This window comes from Chaetodon trifascialis, chromosome 15, assembly GCF_039877785.1.
Source record: "Chaetodon trifascialis isolate fChaTrf1 chromosome 15, fChaTrf1.hap1, whole genome shotgun sequence".
NCBI classification, from domain to species: domain Eukaryota; kingdom Metazoa; phylum Chordata; class Actinopteri; order Chaetodontiformes; family Chaetodontidae; genus Chaetodon; species Chaetodon trifascialis.
The window spans coordinates 13,372,408-13,387,900 of record NC_092070.1 but is presented as its reverse complement, the minus strand read 5'-3'; the positions used below and the strand labels follow the sequence as shown (position 1 = coordinate 13,387,900).

At 41.0% G+C, this 15,493-nt stretch overlaps 3 protein-coding genes across 3 annotated transcripts; 2 read left to right on the top strand and 1 right to left on the bottom strand.

Annotated features, from left to right (window-relative positions):
• Positions 1 to 514: 514 nt before the first annotated feature.
• On the bottom strand, positions 515 to 3,768 carry LOC139344170 (uncharacterized). The gene is made up of 4 exons (XM_070982139.1): positions 3,672 to 3,768; positions 2,514 to 2,861; positions 2,302 to 2,408; positions 515 to 1,368 (listed from the first exon to the last, which is right to left on the bottom strand). Exons 1-4 carry the CDS (start codon positions 3,718 to 3,720, stop codon positions 1,156 to 1,158), a joined length of 717 nt encoding a protein of 238 aa, XP_070838240.1. The 5' UTR covers positions 3,721 to 3,768; the 3' UTR covers positions 515 to 1,155.
• Positions 3,769 to 5,567: 1,799 nt separating this feature from the next.
• Positions 5,568 to 8,133, top strand: LOC139343205 (zona pellucida sperm-binding protein 3-like). Its single transcript, XM_070980695.1, has 10 exons — positions 5,568 to 5,927; positions 5,992 to 6,107; positions 6,192 to 6,295; positions 6,369 to 6,543; positions 6,795 to 6,912; positions 6,987 to 7,069; positions 7,157 to 7,323; positions 7,462 to 7,623; positions 7,769 to 7,870; positions 7,952 to 8,133. The coding sequence occupies exons 1-10, from the start codon at positions 5,568 to 5,570 to the stop codon at positions 8,131 to 8,133; spliced, it is 1,569 nt and encodes a 522-aa protein (XP_070836796.1).
• A 1,159-nt stretch (positions 8,134 to 9,292) lies between these two features.
• Positions 9,293 to 11,311, top strand: LOC139344044 (zona pellucida sperm-binding protein 3-like). Its single transcript, XM_070981959.1, has 8 exons — positions 9,293 to 9,679; positions 9,781 to 9,896; positions 9,979 to 10,079; positions 10,154 to 10,331; positions 10,496 to 10,613; positions 10,705 to 10,790; positions 11,018 to 11,130; positions 11,239 to 11,311. Exons 1-8 carry the CDS (start codon positions 9,293 to 9,295, stop codon positions 11,295 to 11,297), a joined length of 1,158 nt encoding a protein of 385 aa, XP_070838060.1. The 3' UTR covers positions 11,298 to 11,311.
• Positions 11,312 to 15,493: the final 4,182 nt, after the last annotated feature.

Genomic DNA, 15,493 nt, shown 5'->3' with positions numbered 1-15,493 from the left:
CTGAAAGTTATGGATTTCAGAAGAAGAGAAAATACCTTTTGTTTCTAAATCCGTAGCAGTTACATAATAACCAAATAATGGACTTTAAATGAAAATGGAGTGCTTTATATATAAATCTATATATTAAAATTGCTTTACATTTAAAAACAAAAAAAAGGTCAATGATTTTGATTGTTAAAAAAAGACCGTGAATAACATGCAAAATGCTGTATGTTTGAATCTTTATTGTGTTTTCTTAATGAGGTCCCGTCCTGACTGAATCAGGAACATTGTGCATTACTCTTTCTTTCCTCTTTCTCTCTTTCTCTCATTCTCCCACAGCGGGTATTATTACTAGATAAATCAGACTTTTGTGGAACATTTTTCACATTTTGGAGGATGTTTGTAAAACATGAGCTGGTTGTAAAGGATCATGAAACTATGCACAAGTGTTTGGGGGTGGGGGGGTTGGAAGATGGGGTTTTTATGGCCTACTTCTACATGGCTGATCTATTGCAGGGGTTTTTGGGATCCAATGTGTTTTTATTTGTTTTCTTTTTTTAAGGGGGTGGAGGTGGGGGGTGGAGAGATGATTTATGTCGAGCCCCCGCCTCCAGCCTTCTTTCCCTAATTCAGATTGACCTAGCGCTACATCGCCATGCTGTGTATTCCTAAAACCAATGAGCGTCTCACTCTTTAGCACTGTGGGATTCTAGCCTGTCACCCTCAAGGGTTATTTTTTTTCTCAGTTGTTACAGTTTTCTTGGAGGGTGGGGTGGGGTGGGGAGGGGATATGAAATTAGGGCTGCTTTTTTTTCCTTTTTTTTGGGCCTTTTTTTTAATATTAAGTAAAAATGTCTGTACTGAGATTTAATGAAAAGTCAGTGGCTTGTAATGTTTTATTTTTTCTCTCTGTATATCTCTTTCTCCTCATAGAATGTGATTGTTAAATGACATGCACCGAAACAAATGTTTTCATGAACTATGGAGCTTCTTTCAAATATTAATAAAATAGCTTTTTTTTTTCTTGGCTGTTAAAGATGTGCTGTTTGGTTATTTGGTGTCTCTCTTCCGCCAAACAGATCAAAGTCACCTCTCACTCATATTTCTGCGGTGCAGCTGCTGTCGTTTCCTGTACGTGTTTGCTGCATCGTTAGTTCGGTGCCAAAGATCACGTCAGGCTCTGAGGGCGAGCTGTCTGGGACAGGCGTAGTAGTTGTCCTGTGGCTGTCGGATGTTGGGGTTAGCGTACACGGGGAAGTTGACTTCCTCCGGGTGTGAGGGGGCCTCAAGGTTATTTTGGGGGATTCCAGCGCTCTGCTGCTTCCTGGTCATTTCCTCATAAATGGGAGCAGAAGGCTGCAGTCTGTGATGACGCCTCGCCTTCACCTACAACATATAACATTATTTCTTACTTATTTCAGGATTCATGTATGTTCTGTGTGGCATATTAACAAGCTTCTGCACTTAATATTTACTCTGTATGTTTATCCTCAGGCTGTAGTATGTATTAATTACATTTATCTTCGGTGATTATCAGTTAATCTGCAGATTGTTGTCCTGATTAATCGATTCATCTCTCTCTCTTAGTGTTAAAAATGTCCGTCACAGTGTCCAGCCAACACTTCAAAATCAAAACATGCTCAGTTTACAATCTTTAAAACAAGTATTTATATTTGAGAAGCTGTATTCAGGCATCTGACGTCTTTGCTTTTTATCACAACTGTTGCAGATGATCTTTCTGTGAGTGATGGCACTTTTTAGATTGTACTCCTTCAGAGCAGCAACTTTGTCTTTTCAGAAAAAAGACATCAAGCTAAACAAAAAAGAATCATTTGTCATCTGTTGTAATTGTCTGCGGTCCAGATACCACTCTCGAGTTCTCGTCTGTTTTCTGATCTTTTTCTGCTCTTTCACTTTTCCTCTGGGATATTCGTGTAGATTTATAGAATTTTCCCTCTGCCACTTTACATAATGTCACAGATTTTGTGACTCATGCATCAATGATCCCAGCAGTAATTACCAGGCCTGAGTTGCTCACTCGCTAAAGCAGATGTCAGTTTGTCAGGCCTCTATTAAAGCTGACACATTAATTGATAGCCAACTTAATATGTCTCACTTTTATAGCTGTCTGTGTCATTTTGATTTACAGCGGTTGCTGCCTGAAAAGCAAGTCAGTGACTCAGAAATACTGCAAAACGATGTGACAAGAAGAAAAGACAGAAGTTAAATACAAGAGAGTTGTGACACTGAGGGCGATCCATCCAGTAAATCTGCATCTCTGCTGAGTGAAATATTAAAATAAGAAGTGCAAATACGCACACATTTCTCTACGGCCAGCCAGCTGAGGATGAGCAGAAGAAGGCCTGCTGCTGTAAAGACGGTCAAGAGCAGCGGAGGGTAACGTGGGGAGCACTGGCATGACCTCCCTGCAGCACAAACACACCAGTACACATTCAGATCCGAACAGAGGTGCTTGGATTTAACTGCAGCAAAGTGTAAGTACTGAATCATGGGGTGTGTGAGCCACATACCTGTCCCTTCAACCAATAAGAAAACCTTTTCATCGCTGAGGATGGTCTGAGGATCATCTCTGTAGCTCAGCTCCCACATGTAGAAGCCCGTGTCACTGGGCTGTAAGTGGGTTAGGGTCACATTGACCTGCGGGGAGTCCAGCCCTCCACTGAGCTGCAGACGCAGCCTGTGCTCCGGGTCGACCCTGAGCTCTCCGCCCTCAGCCATCGACAGCAGGGTCGTCTGGCTCTGGACTCCTCGGTGGTAAAGGTGGAGGCTTGTCAGGCTGCCGTGCTCATGCTGGGGGGAGCAGGAGAGCTCCAGGGACTGGCCCTCTGTCAGCTGCCTGAAGATCAACTCTGCACAGGCTGGAGAAGATCAGTTTTTAGTCAATCCCCAGTCACTTCACCACATTTATCCAGACTGAAATATTATTTTTGAAATATTACTTGGCATGGATTGCCACCATGAGGTTCACATATATCTGAACAACAATTTGATGGACATATTCATGTTCCCCTCAGGATGAATTTCAGTCATCTTGGTGATCACCAGACTTTTTAATAGAGGCTGGAGCTGATTTCAGCTGACACAGAGGTGGAGTAGAGTGAGTTCAGACCCAGTCAACCATTAGACCATAGAGAGGGCTAAACTGCACGTCTTTGGTTTGTGGGAGGAAGTCAGAGCACCCAGAGGAAACCCACACAGGTACCGGGAGAGTGTTCACACAGAAGGGCCCCAACCGGGCCAAGGGGTTCAAACCCACAACCCTCTAGCTGTGAGGTGACAACGCTAATCTGTATCACCATACTGTCGTATCACAGGTCAAAATCTCTATTTGTCCAGTTCCTTGGTTTATGACCAAATACCAGCAAAACTAATGATTGTTAGATGAAGAATTTAAATAAACCTCAACATTTAAATATAAGGATGTTTAGTGTTAATTCACAAATATGAGCATGCCATGATTAACATCAGCATGCTAACAATGACAATTACACATTGTTAGCATTTATTTTAAGTAAAGGCTCACACAGAAGACACAGACTACCTACCAGTGGAAAAAAAAAACAAATAATACTGTGTACACATTATCCGAAAAAAGAAAAAAAAGTGAGAATTGAATTAATCCTATTAAATTGTTTGCATAGTTTTTGTCAAATGTGAATTTCTCTTACCTTCAAAGAGCTGAATGAAGATGAGAGTGCATGCTAAGCTCGTCTTCATGGCCTTTTCAGTTATGAAAGCATGAAGCTAAGTCATACTGTATCCTGCTCTTTGCTTCAGTCTCTTGAGCGACTTTGTGGACAGCCTCAATATTTATTGTTCTTCGCCTCAGAGCAGGAAGAGGACTTCAAAGCAAGAACTGCCGTTAAAATACTGCGGTTGGTACACACTGAGACTGTATGAGTGAGTCTTTGAATATTTCTCACACTCGTGATTTTTAGCATCAGACTTGAAAGCCACAGGATGCAGACGTACGAATTACACATTTCCGCCAGTATTTGTAAATAATACCAACATTGTTCCACTTTAATTTTACATTGAAGGCTTTGTTATATAGCCTGATTGTGAACAGAATAGGGGAAAAGATTTGAGCTGTAACTCAGATGATGATATTATGGAGTTAAAAATGAGAATATAAGCATATCAGTTTCATTCTTTTTCACCAGACATGTCTGGTGTGCCCAAGATCAGTCTGCAGTTCAGACACAGGATGGCAGTCATCAGCAGCAGAGGGATTGTTGTTGGTTGTTGATCTTCAGGGTTTTACATAAACCACATACTGAGCAGTTACTTTCCAGCGGAAGTGACTTGGTGTAGTTATTATTCTGTTAGCGTGCACGTGCCTGTAGATAAAAGCACTGACTGACAGTCTATTACAGCAGCCCTGCAGTAAATATAAATAGATATGTCTTTGTGAAGCTTATGATGTTCCAGTTTTTGTTTCCAAGTACTGTTTTTATTGTGTTCCTCTAACACACAGAAAACAGAGCTCTTTACAATACAATTCAACTCATATGAACAAAAGAAAATGAAAGCTAGGAAGAGAAAAGTAGACGTCAACAATCCCTGTTGATGGGCAAGTTTATATATATGTGTGTGTGTGTGTGTGTGTGTGTGTGTGTGTGTGTGTGTGTGTATAAAAACTTGCCCATCAACAGGGACATACATACATACATACACACACACACAGACATACATACACACACATGCATGCATACATATACATACATATACACATGCACATACACACATACAAACATACATACATACACACGCACATACCTACACACACACATGCATGCACACATACACACATATACATACACACACATGCATGCATACATACACACACACACACACACACACACACACACACACACACACACACACACACACACACACACACACACACACACACACACACACACACACACACACACACACACACACACACATACATACATACACACAGACATACACAAACATACTGTCCACTTTTGTTGAACATCATCCAAACTGGAACTTGTAAAGAATTCAAAAGCAAATGGTTCTTGGGTCTAGGCCGCCAGAGAGCACAGGCCACGACAACATGAATAATAACATGAGTTCCTTTTCATTTTTGGGTGGGATCAACATCTAAAGTGGACCGTCAATGTGCACGCTCCCATGACAGCAAACGTTCACTGAATCCAAGCAGCTGGAGCTGTGTATTCTATGGATTTTTAGTTTTTAAAAATTACTTAGTTTAGACTGTCTTTTTTGTAGATCACGTGGAAGCATTTCTATTTTGTCTATTGTCGTGTTTTGATGCCCTGTAGCACTATGATATATGTGCGTATAATATGTGTGACTGTCCCCTTCAGCGTCATATAAATCAGGCTTTTGTCTTGAATCTCGGTGGCTGATTAGTAGAAGATCAGACTCAGGTGTGCAGCGCTGCAGTGATGAGCCTGATTGCCTGCATTAAGTTTAAAATGTTCAGCTGCTCAGACCTGCTTGTTGCCTAGTGGGTCAGACAGGAGCTTTTACATTCTGAGCCAGTTTCCTGTGTTTTTTGAGTTATATTTATGGAGACCTTGTATTTGTGGGTTAGCCTCCTTGCTGGACTCTTGTTCTGCGTTAGCTCATCTTTTGCTTTTCCATCCGATCATGGCACACAACACGCGTCACTTCACAGACCTCAGATGACCAAACACCCTGTGCACGAGTCAGAGGGACGAGTGCAGGTGAACACTGTCCGAGTGACCTGCCATCCAGACTCGCTGGAGATCATTATCGAAGCTGACTTGTTTGGATTTGGAGCTCCTGTTAACGGTGACGAGTTGCGCCTTGGAGTGGAGCACAATGATTTCTGCAGAGCTACAGCATCTTCAAGAGACGAGTACAGAATCATTGTTGGACTGATGGACTGCGGCACCAAACACTGGGTAAGTTAATTTATTGTAACACTTATGTTAGAATTGTATTTCTGAACATACTTATTGCCCACAGATGACTGAAGACTCTCTGGTCTACACAAACCTCCTCATATACTCTCCGACGGCCTCTCCAGATGGGCTGATTCGAATGGATGAGGCAGTAATTCCAGTTGAGTGTCATTACGAAAGGTCCGCCTGCCTTTTTATAAGTGCTTTTATAAAGATCTCTTGGCAATGCCTCACTTGTTAAAATGCTTGTTTTCTGTTTCATAGGAAGTACAGTTTGTCCAGTTCTTCACTCACACCTACCTGGATCCCCTTCATGTCTACTCAAGCTGCAGTGGAAACCTTGACGTTTGACTTGAGAATTATGACAAGTGGGTTTCATTTGCATGTATACAATTTTTTTTTTTTCTTTTTTTTTTTCTTACTACATTGATTTTTGTGCAGATGACTGGCTTTATGAAAGAAGCTCTAATGTGTTTTACCTCGGTGAGCCCATCAGCATGGAAGCTTCCGTCAGAGTTGGACATCACATGGGGCTGCGAGTGTTTGTGAGCAGCTGTGTGGCCACACTTAACCCAGATATATACTCTGTTCCCAGATACATCTTTGTTGAAAACGGGTAAGCACTTGGAGGCTGCAACTTGAAGCTAAAGGGGAGAAATGCCACTGATTTTACAGATTAAAATGAATCTACCTTGTATTGTTGTATAGATTTAAAATAAGTTGTGTAAAGCCTTTTTTGCTGCAAAGTCTGGATAAATTGACTCAATGTCACTTAAACTGAGTACAGTAATGTTACGGCAGTGCAATGAAAAATATTTAGCGTACTCTTAAGGCAAATGTACAAAATTGACTTTTTCCCCTTCATAGGTGCTTGGTTGACTCTGAGCTTCCAGGTTCAAGGTCTCACTTCCTACCCAGGACACAGGATGACAAGCTCCACTTGGTCATTGATGCCTTTAGGTTTCATAATGAGGACAAAGGAGAGGTGAGGCTGTGCTTAAACTGACTTAAGCCATAACTGCACATTTTTCTCAACACCTGCCTTTTCCTTTCTCACAGCTCTACATCACTTGTCACCTGAATGCCATACCGCTAAATGATGCCGAGGCACCAAACAAGGCGTGCACTTTGATAAATGGAAGGCAAGTGCGACCCACTCTGAGAAGTGTGAAATTACACTGGATAAAATGAGTAAACAGTGGAGTGTGCGTGTGCTGAATCCTTTGCAGATGGAGGTCAGCGGATGGTAATGACTTCTTATGTGGGCACTGTCAAAAACAAAATGAAGTTGGCCAAATTCACAACAAGCCCAGCAGCATCGGCAAGTTTGCTCCTCGTGGGTTTGGGAAGCCGGCTGATTCTGAAGCCTTGACGAAGGGACTGAAGACCAATAAAGGTAGAGTTTCTTATTCAAAGTAGACGACTTACGATGAAAAGACGGTATCATCCGCCAGCAGAGCCACATTACCTGCAACCAAGACTAAACGGTTTTGTGGGTTTGGACTTGAAAGCTGCATTATGCCTGTCTGTTTAGTGTGGGAACAGGAGGCACGAGTGGGTCCAATGGTGGTCTTGCCAGGCATGCAGAAAAGTGGACCCATACCTGTGGAAGAGCTTCCTCCTGTTCTCAATAAAATCAGCAGGCCTGCACTGTATGGCAGCCAGTGGAGGAGTGGATTAAACGACAGAGGAGCTGGTAAGGGTTAAACTGTGAGAACAAGGCGATTATTTTTGCTAATATAGAGCCCCTGAATGTGACCCTAAAGACCCTCCTGCTCAGAGAGGTGATTGAAAATGGTTTATCAAAGACAGATCTTGATGCTAAATTGTATTTATCTTAGATTTAAGGAAGGGACTGCTTCCATCTACACCAGAGCAGGTAGAGGTTCAGGCTGCTGATTCTGAACAGAATCAAGACGTCACAAGTAGCACAGACCTCAAAGGTAAAGTATGAAAAGGACTGTTAAAATGTTTTCTTTGTTGTTTTAACACGTAATTTAAAAAAAGTGATTCTCTAATTCCAGACGGAGATGCAGAAAGTCAAGTCGCCGCTCCTGTGGTCAAATCAGAGCCATTAGTGGTGGCCAATAATGGCACAGCGGACCTCAGTGACGTCAGCCCCACTGCTCAGATTGCGGTGGACGTGACTGCAAATGCAACGGCTACAGAATCTGACTTTTCAGATACAACCGACCCAAAGAGATAATAAACTTAAGCTACACCTGTGTGCTCTTTGACTGCATATGGGAAACTGTCTTTAATGGCCTTTAAGTAGAGAAGTCTGCAGCAAAAACAAGCTGCTTCTCTGGAGAAGTGGGTGTTGTAATAGGGATAAATCCATGTCAAGATGTGGCGTTTCCACACTGGGAAAGCAACAGTGTACTCAAAGCAGACATTACATGCATGCAGACTAAATTTGTGCTTTCCCATGATGGAATGAACAAAGGAAACGGAAGAGCAATACCAAAACTTGGAAAACAAAAAGAAATGCATCTTAAGCAAGTTCATCCATTTGAAGTTTGACAGTGAACCTTCAGTTTGACATCTGATGTCACATGTATTGTGACATGTCATTTATATCCTGTAAATATACAAAAATAAACACTTATTTATACTTATGCTAAGCAAATGTACCAGATTGAGCATGCATGCCGTCTGCCTTGAGTAAACTCTGCTGTATATACTCAACCTGCTTAGAGTAAGTGTACACCGAGTGGTCGTAGCTATTTACACTGTCACTGTTCTGGAAGCAGCCACTGCAGATACAAGTGTTCAAATACAGGAGGGACACCAGAGGCCAAAGCTGCATAACAATCTCAACTGTTTGCAAGAAATATGGTTCAGTAAAAACAATATTTCCAAGATTAACTTCCCCGTCTGCTTCCACCTGCTGTCCAAACGCTGGAGGAATCAGCAGGATCACTCAGCCGTGGTACATATGAATGTATGGCTAACTGTTAGCATATTTGTCCCCTGAGAGAAAGCATGTTTTTGTACTTGATGTGGTCCCAATCCTGGCTGGACTTTGATTAGCAGTCAAATCTATCTGTCAAACGTGATCATTCGAGCCAAACCACCCCAGTTTATTATCAATAACAAACTGAATGAGTAGCTACAGTTCAGCTACATGAAAGATCTCCAGGACTTTTCTCTAAATCAGATATATCATGGGCCAATCATATGCATGTGTGTGATCAGATAATGAGTAATTGCTTCCAGCTGTCCTCTCCTTGTGATTTGATTGGTCTGAACTGGGGAGTGTTTGAGATGCTGGGAGGATTGTCTCCTCTCCATTGTTTGAATCTTCTGCATCCTACTTTAAAAACAGTATAATTTGGAGTCTCCTGTTGTGGAAAAAGAGCACAATGTCGATTGTAGCTCACTCAGCCTCTCTGGCGCTGCTGCTATCGTTCGCTTTTGGTGTTGCAGATGCCATTCGGTCTTTAAAAGATGGACCCATGATCGATGATGAAGGAAGGCAATATAAATCTGTGCCGTTAAGAACTGATGAGGCAGACATCAGTGGACCACAGCACAGTGATAGATCCACTGTCCGTTTACAGTGCAAAGAAAACTCCATGATCATTGTGGTAAAGGCTGACCTGTTTAAAAATGGCCGCCTTGTGTCACCTGGAGAGCTTTTTCTGGGAGACGTCGAGCACTCGCAGAGCAGCCAGTGCCGAGTTGTTGCTGCTGGTGACAGTGAGTATGTCATTGAAGCTGGACTGCAAGACTGTGGCTCCAAATTAACTGTGAGTTATTGATGCCTGATAGCGTCACACTGATGGATTTACTTGTGGCCCTTTATCCATCTGTCAGAAAGATTTCCCTGTGTTATTATGATCATCTCTAGATATCTGAGGACTCTGTGATCTACTCAAACAAGCTGGTAATCTCACCAGCTGCCAGTTACCATGGCATTACAAGGACGAGCCATGCTGTGGTTCCTGTTTCCTGCCACTATAAAAGGTGAGGTTTCTTGCAGGATGAGGACTTTTTTTCCTGTCTTAGACTCCTTCATATTGGCTGACAGCTTAACTCTCTGGGACAGGACACACTTGGTGAGCAGTAACGCTCAGCAGCCGCTGATCCTTTCTGCTTCTGCACAGTCTTCAACAAAGCACTCTGCCTTCTCTCTAAAGCTGATGAGCGGTACGTGTGACCTCTGTTGGATCTAATGGCTTTTCTTTCAGTGTGCATGTAGTGATGTTTGTGTTTTCATGCAGATGACTGGACAAGCGAGACGTCCTCCACTGTTTTCTACCTCGGAGACCTCTTGCACCTCGAGGCATCGTACACCGCTCCTGACTCAGGACAAAGACAACTCTTCATTGACAGCTGTGTTGCTACACTGTCGCCTGATGCAACATCAGTCCCCAGATACTATTTCATTGAAAACCACGGGTAAGAGTAGCTCAGTACACAGTACGAAACAAATTGGCTTTTGAGTGAATTCTTGACAGAGTAGGCCTATTAACATCAAGATCTACAGTAAATTAACTGCAGACACAAAAACCCGTAACTGAGCTGTTGGCCTTTTTCATGCATAAGAAATTGATGTATGTCAGGTGCCTCAATGATGCAAAAGAGGGAGGATCAAACACTCTGTTCCAGCCCAGAACGAGGCCTTATTCACTTCAGCTGCAGCTTGATGCTTTCCTGTTTCGCCAGGATTCGAAGAACTCAGTGAGTCACTTATAACCTGCTGGATTTAAAATGTTTGGAAATGCTTCAAGGTTGTGTAATGACATTTCTGTGGTCTCCTTATTCATTTTAGATATTTATCACTTGCCAGCTGAAAGCTATTCCTAAACTGTGGGAGAGTAGCCCCATCAACAAGGCCTGCAATTATGTACATTCAAGGTGACTTTTTTTCTCCTTTCCCTTTTGTTACTCCTTAAATTCTCATATTTGTTGCAAAATACCAACTATATTAACACGTTTTGTAAGGTTAAAGTAACTGAGATAGAGGTCCCAATTGAAATTTTAGATTTAAAGATTATCAGCAGAGAGTCTACTGCAAGTACATTATAGCCAGATAGTCAAACTGTCCAGCTTTCATAATTAATTCTATATACTTCTCTCATCAGATGGAAAAATGTGGATGGGAGTGATAATGTGTGTCAATGTTGTGACAGTAACTGTTACAAAAGTTCTCCCAAATGGAACGACAAGACCTATCTGAGACATCTGATCCGTGAAGGTAAGCTGTAGGTCCAAACTAGAGTTTCAAAACAAGTGGAAACCTGTCATTTCTGTGCAAACACCTCAAAGAAATGCTCTGCCATTAACAGTTTGATTAATGTTTCAGATATCATTGCTTGTGGCACTGTAACTCTTGGCCCTTTGATGATTTTCCCCAGCAAGTAGGCGAAGAACAAAACTCTGGATAACAAACAGTCAATATTTCAATCATGTCATTTTAATTTTCTTGGTCTGGTGACATTAAAAATCAACCGATCAAGAAATTTTTTGTGGCCTTTTCAATACTTTTATTACACAAAATGTAATATAACAGCAGACTCGTCTGCGATGGCAAAAAAATACAGTCTATTTTGTTAACTTCTATTATCGTACTTGGCAGTGGACTATTTAAGACACAATTTTTTTTATTTTGAAGGTTTATAAGGGAAGAAGTTAGTGTTAGGTAACGTGTCTGCCTTGACGCGCTCAGTGTAATATTCTACAACCGTGTTCACTGCCCCCAGTTGTCATAGTGACGAACTGCAACAGTAAATTAAATTGCTCGACTGTGAAACAACAATCAATTTTACATACACATGTATAACTGCTAGTGTGGTTCTTCCAAACAACAGTATGGAGAGGCCAGTTCACCTACGACCTACGAGGCGATGTGACAGGACGATGATAGCATTTATAGCTGTAAGTCAGAGCAGTTTTCAGTAGTTATTGTTTTGTTTTGTTTTGTTTTTTTCTAACTAGGCTGTTCATACAATACACATGTCTAGTTAAAGTGTAATGGATGATAACTAGGCGGTACATCTGTCTGCAATACTTAAAATTAGTCCATCTCAAATTTACTTTTCACGTTTGCCTTTTCAATCAATCTCAATTTCTTCCCAGTAACGAGTGCGCTGCCCTCTTGTGGCCATATTGAGTAACTACAATTGAACTCTAATAGCGTCAAGTTAGACATAATAGCCTAGTAATCATTCCGGTTTTAGTATTCAAAATAAAAGTTCTATGAACAGTTGTAGTTATGTACTTTAACCACCGGAGGGCAGTGTATATTTATGATTAGGATTATAAAACGCTCTTATTCCTGCAGTTGTCTTGTGCTACAAGTGATACCAACTGAACCTGATAAGATAAGACAAGACAAGATAAGTTAAGGTGATATACCTTTATTAGTCCCACAGTGGGGAAATTTCTGGTATTACAGCAGCAAAAGTGGATAGCAAACATAGAGGGCATCAGTAAAAGGACATTAAATATCAACCAAACAATATGAACAAGGAGTAATGAAATATGAGCAAACGATACTGATATTGCACATTGATATGGTTGATATGATTGCACATTGATATGAATAATGAAGCTGTTGGAGGAGGCTGATGTCTCCAGTTAAACCAGAAACTGCAGTGGCTTAAAACGCAAGTGGGCCTGATGATTCACAGGTTCAGCTGTATGATGAAGATAAGTCTGCAACGACTGACACTAGTATGAATTTTGGCGGTGGAATAAATTGCTTCTCAAAGCAGAAAATGTATTGGAACAATTCAATAGTGCCACATTTACTGATGTTATGCACTTCATCATGAGATGACGCACTGTGTCAGATGGAGGAATCACAGCTCTGCAAAAACACACTTCAGTCTAGCTGTAAATTCTGCATCTGCCAAGCGTGGAGTGTCACAAGCACTATCCCCCATTTTCTAATTCTATCAAACAGTCACTAGTTGGTGGTGGGTTAGTTGGTGTCACCAATGAGCATGTTTTTGGTCTGTGGGAGGAAGCCAGAGTACCCGGGGAGAACCCACGCATGCACGGGAAGAACATGCAAACTTCACACAGAAAGGCCCCGCCCGGGGATCGAACCGGTAACCTTCTTGCTGTGAGGAACGCGCACTACCTGCCTGCGCCACCGTGCCTTCAAGTTTCCATGAAGGAGTGGCTCTGAGGAGACAAACAGTAAAACCAAGGAGGAGCGCAGTACAGAGGCGCCGTTGCATGAAGGAAGTGGGGCATCACAATATTGGTAAGATCAATTTGTTATATAAGCTTGAAACCTTAAATAATTTTTAAAAAATCTGATTTTTTGGGATTTAAGTGCATTATTTATTACTGTCGATGGAGAAGCTGAATCACCCTATTGAGTCAGACATGTTACCGTTCAGAGATAAATAATAAACAGAACAACAAATAGCTTGTTTCCATTTGATTCCTGAAGTTCCTGAAAGCTGAAACAACAATGAAGTCTAACATTAAGATCGGATTGTGCCAAATGAAACCACCTCATGCACTTTCTCCTCTTTTCCCCATTTCCTGGTGAGGCTTAAAGCAGCATGGCGAGCTCAACTTGTCAGTGTGTTACATTTGAGGCCGTTTTCCCTGGAAAGAAAGTGAAAGCACTTCACATTTTGCAGGACAGTGATTTTAAATACTGGTACCGAAAACAAAATCTGTCATAGAAAACCAAACCTGACCTCAAAGAGGAAACACTGTCACTGAAACGCTGCTGGAAACATTTTACTGGCACAGAAAAAATGTTCCACTTAAAAATCAAACTAGTTTCAAAAATAGATTTATTTTTCTAGATTTTTGTTTTCTACTGTCTTTTTAAAGGACAATTAAAAGAAAAAAAGCATCAGTTTCTGTTTAGTGACTTTTCACTTTCATTTCTCTGTAACTGATGTGGTGAGAAGAGGAGAGGTCTGAGGGGAGGAAGTGATTTTAATATAATACAAAACACCTTTGTTCTTTGCCAGGCTACAGCTTAAATGCAGTATTACTGTGTGGAGGTTCTGTCCCAGCAGGGCTGTTTAATGTGAAGCCAGATAAGCTCAGGAGGCTCAGGAGGAAACACCCAAGTAAAACTTTAACCAGAGCATTATCAAAGTAATGCATACATTCAAACACGCCAAAATTAAGATGGTTAAGACTCGTGCCATTTAGTGTAAATTAGGCACATTTTACAGCCAAGATGACATTTTTGTCATCATTAAATACTTTAATACTTTGTTTTGGCTTGCTGTGTCTTGGAGGAAGTAAGTGACTAATCCATCAAATTTTTATTTTTTTATATTTTGGCTTTAATAAAATTTCATATTTTTGCAGGAAACCATTTTCATCATACCACCATTTCTTTGGCTATTTCATTGTCTCAGATGTCTCTTGGTGAGTAAATTGTACAGTAGAAGTACTTCTCTGTGTTTTGTCTCAGTTGAAAAAACAGTGTTATGAAAACAACATTGCTGAAATAATGAAAATTAACCTCTTAAATAAACCGACTTAAACTCATGGACTAATAATAACGTTATTTGTATAGCACCTTTCATACAGGAATTGCAGTTCAAAGTTCTTGATGAGACAGAAGTGACTTGCACCAAGTGAATGCTTCACATAGAAAAGACAAAGTACATAAATAAGTAATAAGTAGGCAAGTAATAAAAGTGATTTAAAAAAAATGTGGTAGCACATTAATTTAAGTCTCTGTCCTGTATTAAGTATCCAGGATCCACTTTCCAAAACTTTTGGCAGAGAGAGAAAAAAAAGGATGTCAGCAAAAGAATATAAGCAAAGCAGGGAGCAAGCAAGAGAAGTGTCTGTTTTGTAGGAGAGCAGGAAGTGGAAGGCTGATCTGAAGCTACCCGATCAAAACAATCCTGTGTGATCCTCAAATATAAAATACATATTTATTTTGCAGTTTTGGCAATGAAATTGTACCAAGTGGGGATAAGAAGGGATTGTACATTATCACTGTCTGTATTCTATGCGGTGTTGTTTGTTTGTGCATTGCTTTCTTAGCCAGGTCACTCTTGTAAAAGAGGTTTTTAAATCTCAATGAGTTTTTACCTGGTTAAATAAAGGATAAAAAAAAAAAAAAAGAAGTCCTGAAAGCAGCTATGATATTTTTTTTTAATAACAGTGTATCAAATGACTGTGAGTGTGAAAGGGGTCAGGTAGGGGTTTGGGGTAAAACTGTTCCGAACTCAAATTCGTCTTTTGTGCTCTCCCATGAATTAACTTGTCCTCAGTTCAGTAATTTCTGTGCGTAACATAACATTTAAAAAAAGAACAAATGCTCTGAACAAATAAAAATACTAATATTAAGGAAAGTATTTGTGTGTTTGATTGGTCTTCACATGTCTGTGAAGAGTCTCGTTCATCCAGGTCATGGTAATTCTAAGGGCTTCCAAAGGCAACTGGACTTGTTTTTGATTCTAGAAGACGTTTCGTTTCGTCTCTCATCCAGAAGGAATGAGAACGGGTGAGGTGAGTCAACGAACGGTGAACGGTGCCAGCCGCACCCTGACTCATGTGACTCTAACAACGCGCACAAGGTGGAGATATGACCCGGCAAGAGGACAAATGCCAGGGACTTC